Source organism: Aptenodytes forsteri, unplaced genomic scaffold, assembly GCF_000699145.1.
Source record: "Aptenodytes forsteri isolate BGI_AS27 unplaced genomic scaffold, ASM69914v1 Scaffold45, whole genome shotgun sequence".
Taxonomy (NCBI): Eukaryota; Metazoa; Chordata; class Aves; order Sphenisciformes; family Spheniscidae; genus Aptenodytes; species Aptenodytes forsteri.
In genome coordinates this window covers 657759-673145 of record NW_008794458.1, presented here as the reverse complement: position 1 = coordinate 673145, position 15387 = coordinate 657759, and the positions used below count along the sequence as shown (strand labels likewise).

Here is a 15387-nt window from a genome sequence, read left to right as displayed (position 1 = left end):
TGAAAAAAACTTGATAACCTGTGGACAACTTCGTCCCTGGGGTATCTGCCAGTTCCTCACAGGATCAATGCATTTTAATGACCAGATAACTCACTATATACACCTTGTTTCCTTGCTGAATCAACTCCTGCATGAAGCACTTCTTTATGCTGTTGGTGAACAGATTAGGCCACAACCTATTGATTACATTTATCTGTCAGGTTTACTGCACCTGGTGGTTTAATGATACCCGACATTTCCAAAATTTCTTCTTGAGGAAGCGAGCTGCAACTTCTGATGAAAAAGTATGGTAGGCCAAGTGCTGGCAACAGAGGTGGGAAAGTGGCTTCCTGCTTATTTAGTGTGGGTTGAAACAACCATTATACAAACAACAGATGAGATAGTTGGCATTTTTCCTTAGCCCAGCAGTGTGTGTGTCAGGGCACCGAGGGGGCTGGTGGATCCCAGGGGCCGGAGCACTCCAAGCCTGGGGGGTCTCCACAGGGTATCAGAGCAGGGCCCGTCCCACTGCCCCAGCCAGGAGCAGGCAGCCTGGGGTAGCGGGAGCAGCCCCAGCCCTGGGCATCAGGCACCTCCCTGGGGATGGGAATGGGCCAAGGCCGGGCCAGGACACGGGCCTGCACGTAGGGCCAATTTGGCGGAGCCCATGGCCGGGCAGGGTCAGGCTGTAGGGAGCTGGAGACCGGCCCTTCTGAGGCATCGCTGGGGCAGGGGCTGACAGCCCCAGTGGGCTGATATGGGGTTGTGGGCAGGGTGGGGGGAGCCCCAAGTTTGGGTAGGGACAGGCAGGGCTGGCAGTTCCTCAGGGCCATGGCAGTGTGTTAGGATAGCTCCTAGTAAGCACATTCTTCCTTTGGAAGTGTTTTTATTCACTGTTTATCTGAGCACCGAATTCACAGACTACAACCAAAAAAGAGTTTTAAAAAAAAAAAAAAGCTATGAAAGGGTATTTAAAGATATGTTCTTTTACATCCCCCCACCTCAAATTGAAAACTGAAATATTCCAACTAAATCTACGGCAGATTTTTAAAAGGTCAGCAAAAGTATAAACTCAAAACATGCATCATTTATCTTTCCATTGTTTTCAATCAGCTTTTGGGAGCCAGAAGGATTGCAGCTAGCCAGACCGTTCACTGCACGTGGCCAGATCTGGACAAACCACGGCACAGAACCATCTCTCTGGAAGAGCGACGCTCTCACAAGGAGTATGCCAAGCACATCAGAGGGAAACACAGGGAAAGGGGCAGACTAGCTGGCCCAAAATGAGTCTGATGACATCTTTTGATGGGTCAGGAAAAGAAACCCATTTTTAGGAAGCAATGCACCTTTCACTTCCCACTGGCATTGTTAGGAGGGGATTACTCAGGCTAGTTTTCAATAGTTAGTAGGACTGGTGAGTCATTTGCAGAGAATGAGAGGGACTAGCATAAATGGAAACATTGTTAACAAACACGATGGTACAAAAGCCCTTGAAATAAATAGAAGCAAGAAAAGAAAAATAAGAAAGTGCTCAGAATCCTGTCCAGTCGATGCATTTTTGAGACAAACACACAAAACCTTAAATCCTTCACCTTTTTTTGTGAATAGATTTTTTTCTTCTAACTTGGAAACCATCTGTAAAAGCTATGTCCCTTTTGCCATGTTCCTCCACTATCACATCAGACTGTATTTAACATCTCTGTGACGCTCTTGTCTTACCAGGTATTTTTTGTATTGCATAATTTCACAGCTTCTTTCACTCTCTTTCCCTATACCTACTTCTCACTGCATTCTGACCAGCTACATTACAGGCCCTGAAACCCCATTTATTCGTTCCCTTGTTCACTCTGTATTTTTTTTTCTCTTTCTCTGCATTTTGTTACAACTTTTGCCCCAAGCCTCTCATTCTGTAAATCCTTCTTTTCCACTGTTGGAAAAAAAATTCTAATCTCTGACCCTTATTCCAGTATTTCAAGACCTGTCCCATGTTTTACACGTAATTTCTCTTCCCCCATGCCTTATCTATCATTACACTAAATAATTTTTAGTCCTATTAACAGGACCTTCCAAACAGGATCCCTGCTTTCATTCAATTCTGTTCTCTTGCCTTCCATGTTCTTCAATTTGTCATTTCATTTCATTTCTTGTCTCTTCTGGCATATGCTTCTTCCTTTTTCTTCATATTTGCCTAACTTTCAGGTGCTAGAAAGATACATGATGGTAAAAATATCAGTGAAGAAAGTACATCATTGTTTCTATTGTCAGATTAGCTGGTACTGAAGCATTGAGATACTGTCCAAGTGTCACAGAGTATAATCATAAATTTTCCTCCTCTCCCACCAAGCCTCAAAGAATTAGTATCAGGGATGCCAGCTCAGTATCCTTGTCTCTTCATCTATTACCTGTTTCTAAGCAGATTTGGAATGCATCCTGGATCCAGGATTTTGTAGAAATATTGCAGAGGCTTAGCCAGCCCCTAGATTATAACCCCTTGCTACTCATCCATGTAAGTACCAATGGCCAGGGGAAAACAGAGTGTATCAAGAGGGGGTGACCCTGACGAGCTTTAGAGGTTAGGTGGTGTCTCCTCAATCTTTCTAGTGAAAGGGTAAGGCTCAGGTAGAAGCAAAAGTATACTATGTGTCAATACCTGCCTGTGTGGCTCGTATCCCATGCAGGGTTTTCACTTCTATGACCACAGGACCTTCTCTCAGGAATAAGGAATGGTTGTCTCCATATGACAAAGTGGGGCAAAAGCATTTTTGCAAACAAGCTTTCCAACTTAATGACAAAGCCTTTAAACAAGATTTTTCAAGGGATGAAGACCAAAGCCTGAGAGAAGTGGAACAATATGGTGCAAGGAGTCAGGGTGACAACACAATAAAGAAGTTTCTCACACATTCCCTAAGAAAACAGCACAACTGGGGACCTATCTCAAGTGCCTGGACATGAACTCCTCCAGCATGAGAAAAAAAAAACAACAGAAGAATTAGAAGTTGTGAGCAGTTGCAGGGTAACAGAAGCACGGTGGGATAGTTCACATGACTGGAGCACTGCAATGGGTGGATACAGGTTCTTTAGGAAGCACAGGTTGGGAATGCGAGGAAGAGAGATTATGCTCTATGCAGAAGAGCAGCTTGAATGCAAGGAGCTTTGCCATGAAATGGTCCACAAGCCAGTTGGGAGTTTATAGGTCAGGATCAAAGGGAGGTTAATGAGGAAGCTGTTGTGATGGGTTTCTGCTACAGACCTCCTGATCAAGAGGCAAAATAAGATTCAGCCTTCTTTAGATGACTGAAAGAAGCCTTGCAATCAGGAAGAAGATTAAAAATATTGATTGGGCATGGAATTGGGAAAGCTAAAACTCTGCTGCAATTGAAATTGGCAAGGAATGTGAATGGCAAAAATAAAGACCTCTGTAAGTATATTGACAGGAAGACTAGGAGATCTTGTGACGAGGATATGGAAGGGATTGCAGTGTTCAAAGTTTTGTTTGACAAGGTCTTTATTGATAAGGTATGCCCTTCAGCTTTCCAGGTCTCTGTGCCTACTGGCAGAAGAATCTGGGAGACTGAGGTACTACTGCCTATGGTAGGGAAAGATTGGTTAAGGGTCAACTGAGCAAATAAATTGGTTATGCAGCAGTTCATGAGACCACATGAGATAAATCTGATGTCGATGAGGGAGCTTGGCCAAAGTCACCTTTTAAAAACTGGGTGACCAGGAGCGGTCCCTAGTGACTAGAGAACGGAAAGTGTCACATTACTCTTCAAGAACAGAAAGAGAATCTGGGACATTAGAGGCTGGTCAGCCTCACTTCAGTCTCCTGGAAGATTATGGAGAAAATCTGCATATGGAAGTCATTCATAGGCACATGAATGACAAGAAGATGAATGGGAACAACCACAATGGATTTACAAAGGGAAAATCATGCCTGACCAGCCTGATTGCCCTCTCTGATGACTGGCTTGGTGGAGAGGGGATGCTATTTACCTTGACTTTATCATGACTTTTGACATTGTCTCCTATTGTATCTTTGTAGCCAAGGTAAAGAGATATGGACTTAATGCATAGACTACGAGATGGATGGAAAACTGGTTGGATCAGGAAGTTCAAAGGCTAATGAGTAGCAGTTGGAAATCCATTTGCCAGATGGTTACTAGATGCTTTCCTCACAGGTGAGTACTAGGGCTGCTACCATTCAATATCTTCATTAGCTACCTGGATGACAGGGCAAAATACACCCTCAGCAAGTCTGTGGATGAAACCAAATTTAGAGGAAGGAATTGATATGCTAAACAACAGGGCTGCTGTTCAGTGGGACTTTGACAGACCAGGTTGACAGAAACTCATGAAGTTCAACAAAGGTAAATAGAAAACCCTAAACCTGGGATGAAATATCCACATGCAGTAGTATTGTCTGGGGCTGACAGGATAGAAATGAGTTTTGAAGAAAAAAAAATTGAGATCCTGGGGTAACAAGTTGAACATCAGTCAGCAGTGCAGCTTTGCAACAATAAAAGTTTACTGCATAGTTGGATATATTAGCAAGAACGTAGCCAGTAGATCAAGATCCTCCATATTTGGCACTTGTGACCACATCTGGAGTATCTTGCCCAGTTTTGGTTTCCCAGTACAGGAAAGGCAGTGACACTGGGGAGTAAGTCCAGTACAGGAACATCAAGTTGGTAAGTTGCCCAAGAGCCTGTGGAGATTTTTTTTAATAGATCATTAAATCTATATTATTGGGCAGTTATTTGTAGCTGGGAACTTCTTTTCCAGTCCAGATACACCACGTACGCTGTTGACAAAAAAGCATACACTGATTTGCAGTCTTTGGTCCAGCAACAGAGTACTCTTGAGAAACTGAGTCTGTACTTTGCCATGTCTATTAATGTTGCCTGAAGTTGTCTTTCACTGCACCTGCCTGCCTTGTGCATGGATAAAGTACAGCAGTACAGCCTATATCCCACAGATATCCTGAGCCTGGCTCTTTCTAAGCATGATGTAGACACTTTAAGCCTTATTTACAGTAAATCTGACAATCAGTAGTGTGGTAAGAAAGCCTGCCACTTATGGGTTTAACATGCTACAGTACACTTGCAAATCAACTTTCAATCGTTTAGTTCAGACATAACTTATGAAGCTCTGAAAAACATTAGTGCACAGGTAAAAAGCATGTGACAGGCAAATGCCTTAGGGAGGATCTGGACATGGAGGCAAATAAGCAAGGCTCTTTTTACTCCCAGTAAAAATTAGATCATGTTATATAGTGCATGTGGGTTCCATTTTTGTTTTCAGGAGGTAAGCTACTTCTTGACTGAGGGGAAGGGAAAAATACCGAAATGTTTATCTTACTTTTTATAACATGTCCAGTGGTCTGAAACATATTAGCTGCACCCTGACACTGACTGTCATAGCTCTGTAAAGATAATTTTGTAAAGTTTGCTCTGGAATAGCTTAGATATTTGTTACATAATGCATCATTCCATGCTTGAGTGGAATACACTGTGTAATATATCTGTATTGATCCACTGTTCTTATAAACAGTTTGGTACAATCACTAATCACATGTGCATGTTTAATCCCACCTAAATTGCATACACATTTTCATGCAATTTTGTTGACTGCATCAAACTGGGATGGTGTCTTACTGACTCTGGGAAAATGTTTTACATACCAATGTTTGTCACTTACAGCCATGGTTCACAAATGTACATGCGTACGTGTATCCATATGATTTTGAGGTTGGTATGTGTGCAAAGAATAGTTAGCGACCTTTCTGTCTGTTAGAAGGGTTTCTTCCCTTCCACTCTGATTCCTGCAGACTATTCTCTCTTTCTCACAAGATGTTCATGTTAAAAGATCATTCAGGTACTTGAAAATCTCATTTCTCAGTTTTGTACAATGCCCTAACACCTATACGAGAGGGTCTGTATTTTCTAAACAGACTGTAAAAGAAAAAAGGGAGATTCCTAGTAGCCCTGTTCATAGGGATATTTTAAATGGATTTAAGAAAACAGAGAGGTGCCAAGTCACTTGGTTATGCAAATCATGGTCTCTGAGAGAACAGACTGAAAGGGATCAAAATATTTACCAGAAGTCACTGATTCATATACAGACTAATTTCCCAGTATTTCCCAGTTTTTTTTTTTTTTTTTTTTTTTTTTTTTTTTTTTTTTTTTTTTTTTTTTTTTTTTTTTTTTTTTTTTTTTTTTTTTTTTTTTTTTTTTTTTTTTTTTTTTTTTTTAATTTATTTAGATTTCTATTTTTTCTTAACTAGACTGGGTTCTCCTATCTGAGAGGTCTGGGTGCAGAACTGAAGGATGAGATAACTTGTGAGCAGCCAACTAAAGCTGTCATCATTTTGCATGAACAAGGTTTCACACAGTTATGAATGAGAATGAGAAGCTGACTGGAAAAGCATTATTTTAAAAAATACATTATTTTAAAAAATACTCTTAAAAAATTCAACATTAGGAGCCTTTGAAATATGAATGAAAGGGTAAGAGAGGGCAGAGAAGAGAAATGAAAGTGTCTTAGAAAGGCAAGTGCAGTGGGACTCTCCTTTTCCCTACTGGATAGTTTTAGCACAGTAGTATAAGAAAACAATAGAAACCATTGCAAGGAAGAAGAAAAATGGATGCTTTCCTTATCCAGGTGAAGTAATTAGGGAAGACCAGTTTTACTAGACAGTCAGGATTAAGGGACAGTTGTATCTAGAGAGATTATAAAGTCTAATGAGAACACATAACTGTCCAGAAAAGTTAGGTTAGGGAAGAAGCCAGCTGTTAGAAAGTTTAGTTATATCCATTTAAACTCCATCCTAAAATACTCCCAGTCATACTATTATGAACAGGATTGAGAAAATTCTGCTTTTGGTAACAATAAATAATTTAAGAGACCTTGAAAGATTATTTTTAAAATAATTTCTTACATATTTTCTATGGCACAAAAGCCTGTAGGAGCAACATAAGTTCTGTGCTAGGTTATTTTTCCTAGTGAACAAATACAAACTTGGAAAACCCTTTATTGTTTATCCACTGAAGTCACTGTATTCTTAGTTCTGATATGTGACAATATAATGCATCTCTATGCAGAAAACAGTTGCACAACCAAAATTAAGTCAGCATACAAGGATTATTGTTGCTAAACAACTAAGTATAGGGACATATTTTCTCTTTCAGTTATAATATGTATCGCAGGTTTCCCGTCCAGTGTCAACAGAAGGACAAACTGAACCTCCAGTCTATGATATCTCCCTGATGTTTTGAAGCAATTCCCACACAGCACTATAGGTTCACTCGTCACAAAAGCTTTTAACAGAACTTGAGGCAAAGAAAGTCTTTTATTAATATCTCTATGCTTCACTTTACCCTGATATTACCTAAAATGTGGCAGTTCTCAGCACTGAAATGTATACTGCCATTTGCTATTACTCTGTGTACTTTTGCATATAAGCAAAGATAAACCGTTTTAAGTTTAGAATGACAATAAATAAAATAACAATTAATTTGTTGGTGTAATGCTTCGAAGAAAGGAAGGCCAAACTGTATACGAAAAAGTCAGCTCTCCATCCATCCATTCCCATCTAAAAATGTATGTTTTACATGCATATGTACATATATATATGTGTATTCATTTGTGTGTATATTCATACACAGAGAAATTAAAGCATTTTAAAGAAGTAGTTTCAATTAATTGAAATATATCTGGTGTAATGAGAATGTTGCATAATAACTACTAATTACTAACTGATGCACTTATGTTTCTGTTGAGTCATTATACCAATACTCTGAACAAGTATTTTATATATATATATATATCACAAAATAATTTAAATCCATTTTTAGATTCCCATAGTAAAAATAACACTTCATTATTAGAATGGAAGTAGTATCAGTCAGTAACAATAGTTTAAAAACTTAACTTTAATATTTCCCGAGTTTTGTAGCATTTTTCAATACGACCTGAATATCTGTTGTTGCAGATTTTTTTTTAATGCGGAATTCATAATAGTACTCATTATTTGCTTCTCCATGTCTTGCTAGGCCACTATTTATATTATCTGTGGTACGTAATCTGCAGAGACCCAGCAAGTTAGGCACCTTTATTTTGCTGATGGATAGCAGAGGGGATTCATAAAATACTTTAATGTATATTACCTAGGAAGAAATGGGCTGTGTTAGATATACTTGGTATGTGAAGTGTATTTTCGTTATTACACTCAAATAGTATAAAATACAATTAGTGGTCTTTGGATTTTATTGATAATGGCTAATAAGAAAAAAGATCATTATTATATTGGATAAGACCATAAGCATTACTGTTTTGAGAATGGATTTAAAACATGCGTTCAAATTATATTTGTAGGATTTTGATTACATTATCAGAATTATGATTAGTGTTGAAATACATTTAAACTGAAGAATGATTATAGTGTTAACTAAGGGTTTGCACTGATTATTGTCACTGATTTTTAAAGTAAATATAATAGTAGATCATGACCAAAATACAAACCCTACAATTGAGGCCAAATACTATTGATGTTTTTCATAAGCTCCTCTGCAGAGGAATGGACTTTACTGAAGTAAGTAAAACAAGCAGGATTAGCCTCTTCATTGAAATGACAATATATTTATTTTACTATGGAACACTTGAATTTTGCTGATACTTGATTCTATAAGCAGCTGATCAAAAGGTTTCCCTATCATCTGCCCAGCCACCTAGTCTGTGTCTAACTACAGTCACGATGGATAGCAATAATTCTCAGGAGTTTATGACCTGTTAATGTGACCTAGTTAACAGGTGGCCAGGAATCATAAAGTTCCGTTTTGAGCGTTATGACAGATGGAGACAAGTCAAATAAAAGAATCTGCTCCGTTAAGAAAATGAATCATTATTATTTACCACCATGATTAAAAATGGGCATGACTCATCTCATCAAACATGATTTTGGAACGATTGTTAAAGACTGTGTGGTTCCAAATCTAGAAACTAAGGATTGCCTCAAAGACGTTCCTTGGCCTTTCAACAATAAATAAAAGCAGGTGAATCAATTGTTTTTCTTTAGTTATGTATAACTGTTTAATGCACTTTAGCTGACAAGTCATTACCCATGAAAATTTTGAAGTATATTAATGACACTGATTTTTGAGTGCTTGTTAACACTAAAAAGTTATCCTGGATTGAAGCAGACTATTAATTATAACACCTATTTTTAAACAACGCTACCCGTGACCCCGCCTATTCTGGAAATGAATGTCACAGTACAAGGACATGAAACCACTTTCAGCTATTTCTGAGTAACTCTATCAGTAAACAAGCCCTTTTAGCCTATCTTCTACTTTGACAGATTGTCCAAGATACAAATTTGGTCAATAAAACCGAAGTGTTCTTTTTAAAAGTTAAAAAAGTCACAGACAACAAACACAATGTAACTTCTAAACAATGCCCTAGTTTCATGTCTCTGTCTCTCTCCTCCTCCCACCCAAAATAAACAGATCCAGCTTGCAAGATGCTGATCAGTGATGAGAGACACTGCACATCCATCACACTCATTGCCTCAGGGGGAGGTAAGAGCACATAGGTTTTTGCAAGACCGTGTTCAAACTATGGATATAAACTCAAAAACCTAGAAGAAGGCAACAAAGTATATGCTACCCTGCCAAAAGTATGCTGAAGAAACACTGAAACAGTGGTTCCCAAAAACACCCAGGTGAAGATTGTTCCCTGGAAGGGAAACAGACAAACAGTGTTTTGACAGGAATATCTTATGATCGTGTTACACAGCAGCTTATGAGAAAGTTTGAAAGTTGTTGGAAGGAATATTGTGTTATTACTCCCACAGGAACCAGAGCCGTTATTGTGCCGTTGGCGTGCTTTACTGCCATATGTGTTTTACACTTACTAACTCTCATGGTGCCCCTCAACATTAAGTTTACACCAACTCTGAATGTTACCCAGTCAATTTATTTATATAAATTACTTTAGATAAGCCTACTCTTAATGTATTGGGAGGCTCCTTTAAGTGGTCTCACATAATATCTGTTGTTGCATTCTACAGTGCACCCCCTTTAACATAAAATATATCATGATATCTACACCTTATACGTGTATCAAAATGTCTACTGTTTTCAATGACAAGTAGATTGCACCTTCTCAAATGCAGATACAAAATTAAGTAAAAGGGGAAAGAGAATAAATATTGCAAAGAACATTAAAAAAAAAAAAAGCACCATGATTGTAATTAGTGTACAATAAGAATTTACTGCCCATTTTCCATTTAATTTAATTGTTTATGTAACAGTCCTAACTCTATCGCTTAGCATGAAGGACACAACAGTAGAAGAGGGAGAGAGGCAGTGTATTAGTGACCTTCTTTAAATGCAGAAGATTGGTTAGTATATACACATATTTAGCTTTATAAAATAAGCATGGTCAAAATTACTGAACTTGGAATACATGAAGTGGGATATTCAGATTCTGCAGCTTCGGTGGCTTAAGAAACTTCCAAGAATATGTCCGAGGAAAACCTTGTCATTGGCCCCATTTGGCTTAGAAGAGAGCCAGAACTAAAATGTCATTGCTTTATTCAAGCCAGATGAACTGAGATAAATGGGACAACTAAAAGTGATTATGGTAGGCAGAATTTCAAACTAAGACTGAGGAAATATAATAGAAACTGAAAACTTGGGACCTTGAACCCACCTCAGTGTCTATTTTCTTGAGAGACATGATCCAGTTTTAAACACAAAAACTTAGATTTAAAAGTAGTTTTACAGTATCTACCATTAAGACAACTATTTTCATAACTATTTTTGTATTTTAATAGAAAAAGTTTGTTGCTGACTCAGGTTTTATTCCATGTATTTAAACATAGCCCTGTAATATTTTACAACTAGAAACATTGCAGTCATGCCAACACACAAGGGGGAACTAAAAAATGCAACCATTAAAAAAAAAAACAAACCCGAAACCCATTCATTCAGTAACCGGTAAAGTGAAACACCAAAGCAAAGAGCGAGCATCAATGGTGAAAATAGCTGAAAATATTAAATATTAAATCGGCTTATGTTTTAGTCATCTGAGGTATCATAAGCAACACAGATAAGGTTTTTTTTAAGAATATATGACTTTAATTGACTTTGTTCTTTTAATGATAAATTTACAATGAAAATGACATGTCCACCATAATTTTGAAATACAACATAGCTACCACCGATTTGCTGCAAATGCCTTTGCATTATATTTGTTTGTGGCAGAGGAGTAAATTTGACAAAAATAAATTCTTATACACATCCACCCTTGTGGGATTAATAGCAAGATGAAATATTTCAAATTAAATAAATGAAGATAAAAATCATATAAAATAATATAAACATTCCTCCTGGATCTCCTCAAGCAAGATTTTCCTCAGCACACTGTCTAATACACCAACCTTCATAAAAAAAAGTGAAGAAAAAAGATCTGTTTATTGAGAATGAGGCAAAAGGATGCAATTGACATTGGCCTGAGATTTTACCTCTTGTCGATTGGGGTAATAGCTTTTCCTAACCTCCAGTATCGATGTCAGTCCACCCCCAGAACTCTGAGGCCATTTGTATTGAGAAGAGCACACACGGCTAGTAAGTGCACGGCACCCATGCAACTTCTGGTGCATTTGCTGATCCTCTGAGGCCCCTCTCCCAAAAGCTGTCAAAGATGCTAGTGGCAACTCCTCTGATACTTGCCACGGACAGGTGAAGCGGAGATGGTTTTATTTAATTTGGAAGAGGAAGAGTTTGCTCTGCCACCTCTCCATGCTCCCACAATGTGTACTCAAGCATTAGGGGACAAATACATCAAATAAATATCAGATAAAAGCACCCAAAATACGCTCGGTAATGTAAAGAAAGGATATATTTTAGGGTATGGTCAGAAGATATTCAAAGCCTCCATTGTTGCTTCTAGAAATGTCAGGACAATTCAGAAATGTCAGTTCCTTTACCGGTTTCCAGATTGTAATTGAAGGATCATGTAGCTCTCTCGCTCTTTCTCTCTCTTTCTCTCTCTCTAAATAGGTCTATAAAGATCAGCTGGAAAGTGCAGACAGAATTGTTCACTGGTTAGCTTTACTTAGAGCTACAGGGTATATATGTGCTTTGTTTTGTCTTATTGATCAATCTAGCTTACATTTTTAGCACACACAAACAAAAATCAGGAAAAAGAAAAAGTTGATGAAAAACACAAACAACACAAAACAAATAAGGTTCCAATCGTGCAAATTTTGCTTCACCGGATAAAGCACTTCTTGACACAGTAATGTCCAGAATCCCCCTCCCCCAGAAAAATACAGGACTGAGACTGAAGCCATTCTTTTTTTTGTTTTGTTTTTTTTCTTTTTTTTTCTTTTTTTTTTTTTTTTTCCTTAAGGCTATACAACACAAAGAAATAAAGCATGGAAAGAACACCTCATTGGGCTGAACACTTCATTCTTCTGGCTCTGGAGCGAGCCTTTGACAAAGCAATTGTGTGGTCCGAGTTATTTGTCTCATTGGGACAACAACAAGAGAAAGAAAAAGAGGAAAAAATGAAAGAGAGGAAAAAAATAAAAAAGAATAAGAAAGTCAATGATCCCAACAATAAAATCCGAAATTGACTTTACAATCACAGGTACAAATTGCTCAGGTCGATAATTTCATTTCTCCTAAAGATCACTGTCGTCTAAAACTAATTAGAGGCGCAGGTTCCCGAGGAATTGTCAATATTCGAAGCAAATGTTGGAGTTTAGAAGGTTATCATTCTTCTACTGTGACAGTCTGACGGGGTGACTGGAAATATTGTCATGTGCTGCCAAGTTCAGGGTGTCGTTAACGATTGAATCCGTGCTCTGGCTCATGGATCTGTCTCCTATTTGGCCTTCTTTTATAGTGGAAAGACTAAGAAGCCGGAAAAGGTTGAATATTTCCACCCTCCCATGAGGTTACCCCTTTCCAGTTTGAGATGCACTTTGTCTTCTCTTTCCATGTGGAGCAAGACCCCATTGCTGGCTGCTTCTCTGGTGACGTCCTGATCCCCTGCAAAAGCTGAAATCACTGGATAGCCGTTTTGCATTAAACTTACCTAAAAAGTGCAAAGAGAGAGAATCTGAGTTTTCTCAATACCTTCAATGACTTTTTTGCCCTGTACAGGTTAGAAACAAGGTTGAATTAAGCTAAGGCAATGCGTGATTTCTGTCATGCATACAGACCCCTTTAACTAAAATAACCTACAGTCTTATTCTTCACTTGCTGGTTTTGTAAATGCACCTCAGTGTCTAGAAATGAGCATTTGAAAAAAAAAGGAAAGACAGCATCTTCTTTAGATCACAACCCACCTGGATGGTTTGTCTGTTATAGACCTTGACCACGTGGAAACTGAAACTATATATCCCTTTTCTTGGTGCTACAAATATACTGGAAGCAAGATCAAAATGGTTGCCAATATTAACTAATACCTGGAAAGTAAACAAACAAACAAAACAAAACAAAACAAAAAGGAGAGAGAGAAAGAGAGAAATCAGGCCCCACCTTAGAAAAGCGCCAGTGAAAATCTGACATGACCAATATAAAGCCTAGTCGAAATGGCATTTGCAGCACAATTAAAAGTGCACTGCAGGGGGAAGAAGCCAAGTTACAGAGGCATTTAAAAAGCATCACAGTTCATAAAACGATTTAGTTATGCAAAAATGATCTCTAAAGCCTGTTAGATGAAGTGCAAATGTCCACACTGCACTGTCAATAAAGCAAAGAGGGAGGAGGGGAGGTGGAGGGAAGGAAAGGAGGGAGGGGAAAGAAGTGAGGACCCCCCCCCCCCAACCCATCAACACATAATGCAAATGTATGTGTCTTAGGTAGCACTACTGAAATCGCACCTGTCCTCGAGTTTAATAGGGCATAGAACTAAAATCGTACTGCAGAGAGGGGCGAAGGAGGAGAGGATGCTCAGCAACAGCAACATCTGCCACCTCACGCCTCTCTGTCCCCCTGGAGGGCTGTGCCGCCTGACCAGCACCCTCCTCAGGCTGGGGATCTTAATTTGTCATATAATTCAATGTCTTTGGAAACAACGGAAAAAGAGAAAGAGTTGAGCCCTCCGGCAGATGTGCAAAGCCTCACTCGGGAGCGGCCCCCGGAGAGGCTGGCGGTGCGGAGCCCGCCGATTTGACGGGGATCCGGCCCCGGCTCATCAGCTCCTTTCCAGGCTCCAGCGACGGGCAACCTGATTTGGCTTAAGAGGCACAGGTAACGAGGGGAGAAAAACCCGCGGGTCCGCGGCGATCCCGGGCGTCCCGTGCGGCGAGCGGGCGAGCCCGAGCCGGCTGCTCCCCCGTGCCCGCCCCCGGGGCGCCCCGGCCACGCTCAGCTTTGCGGGCTACAACCCCTGTTTCAATGAAGAAAAATACAAAGCAGGAGGAAACAAAAACAAACCCAAAACACCCAAAATCCCGAGCCTTTCCTCCCAAATAGCCAAACCTTGTTGTTCCCAAGAAAGGAAAAAAAATGAATCCGTTATTGCGGGAGCACCGAGGGAGGAATGCCTTCAAACTCCTGAGAACTGAGCTTTGCCGGGTAAGGCGTCTAAAATACGCTAAAAATGAAGCAAGCTCTGTTTTTTTTCCCCTCTACTGATCTGACTTTATGAGATCTTGTACGCGAGGAATAGCAGTGCAAACTCATTATGAGGGACAGGTAGACAGATGAATGACAGGCGGACAGACAGATGGGGGGGAAAAGCAAACAGAAAACAGTTTGTGTGTGCTAATTTCGGCTGACTCTGCAATACTACTTCAGGAGTCAGAGGCGGTAGAAAAAAAGTAAATTTCATGGCAACAATCAAGCGGAAGGATGGGGCATGGGCTCCGGGAGGCAAGCAGGGCGGCGGGGAAGGGGCAGGACGACCAGATCGGGCTGTCCTCTGCTCTGCCCGGCGTATGCCGTGCAGAATAACACCGCTCCGTTACAACCCACCGGCGACATCGTTCGCCTCGTTCGATAACGCGGGAAACACCCTCTTCTTCCTCAGCCCTCCCTTCCCCTGAGAGGTGCTGTAACATTGCCAAATGCCCTCGGAACAGGTAGATCCGGCGACTCCCCATCGGTAAATCTCTGTCCTCCTCTTGCCCTGAAAATCAGCATTACCGACGGAGCACCGAAGGGGGGGGTGCGCACCCTTCCCCCCGGGTCGCCCCTGACTGCCCGGGGCAATCCTCGGCTGTAAGGCGCCCCCGCAAGCGTCCGAGGCACAAACTCACAGGTTAAAGCACTCTCCGTACGAGCGATGGGACCGGACAAGAAGTCAGCGTGCCTCTTTTCCCACCCCAGGAAAGCCCCGCAGCCACCTAAAAGGACTTTCTAAACTCTTGCTGGGGAGTTGAACTGTAAAATT

The 15387-nt window shown here is 40.1% G+C and overlaps 1 protein-coding gene across 1 annotated transcript; it reads right to left on the bottom strand.

Moving 5' to 3' along the window:
• Positions 1-12885: 12885 nt before the first annotated feature.
• CBLN2 (cerebellin 2 precursor) lies at positions 12886-15097 on the bottom strand. Its single transcript, XM_009290864.1, has 4 exons — positions 14970-15097; positions 14118-14220; positions 13337-13456; positions 12886-13083 (listed from the first exon to the last, which is right to left on the bottom strand). Exons 1-4 carry the CDS (start codon positions 15095-15097, stop codon positions 12886-12888), a joined length of 549 nt encoding a protein of 182 aa, XP_009289139.1.
• Between the last annotated feature and the right edge of the window lie 290 nt (positions 15098-15387).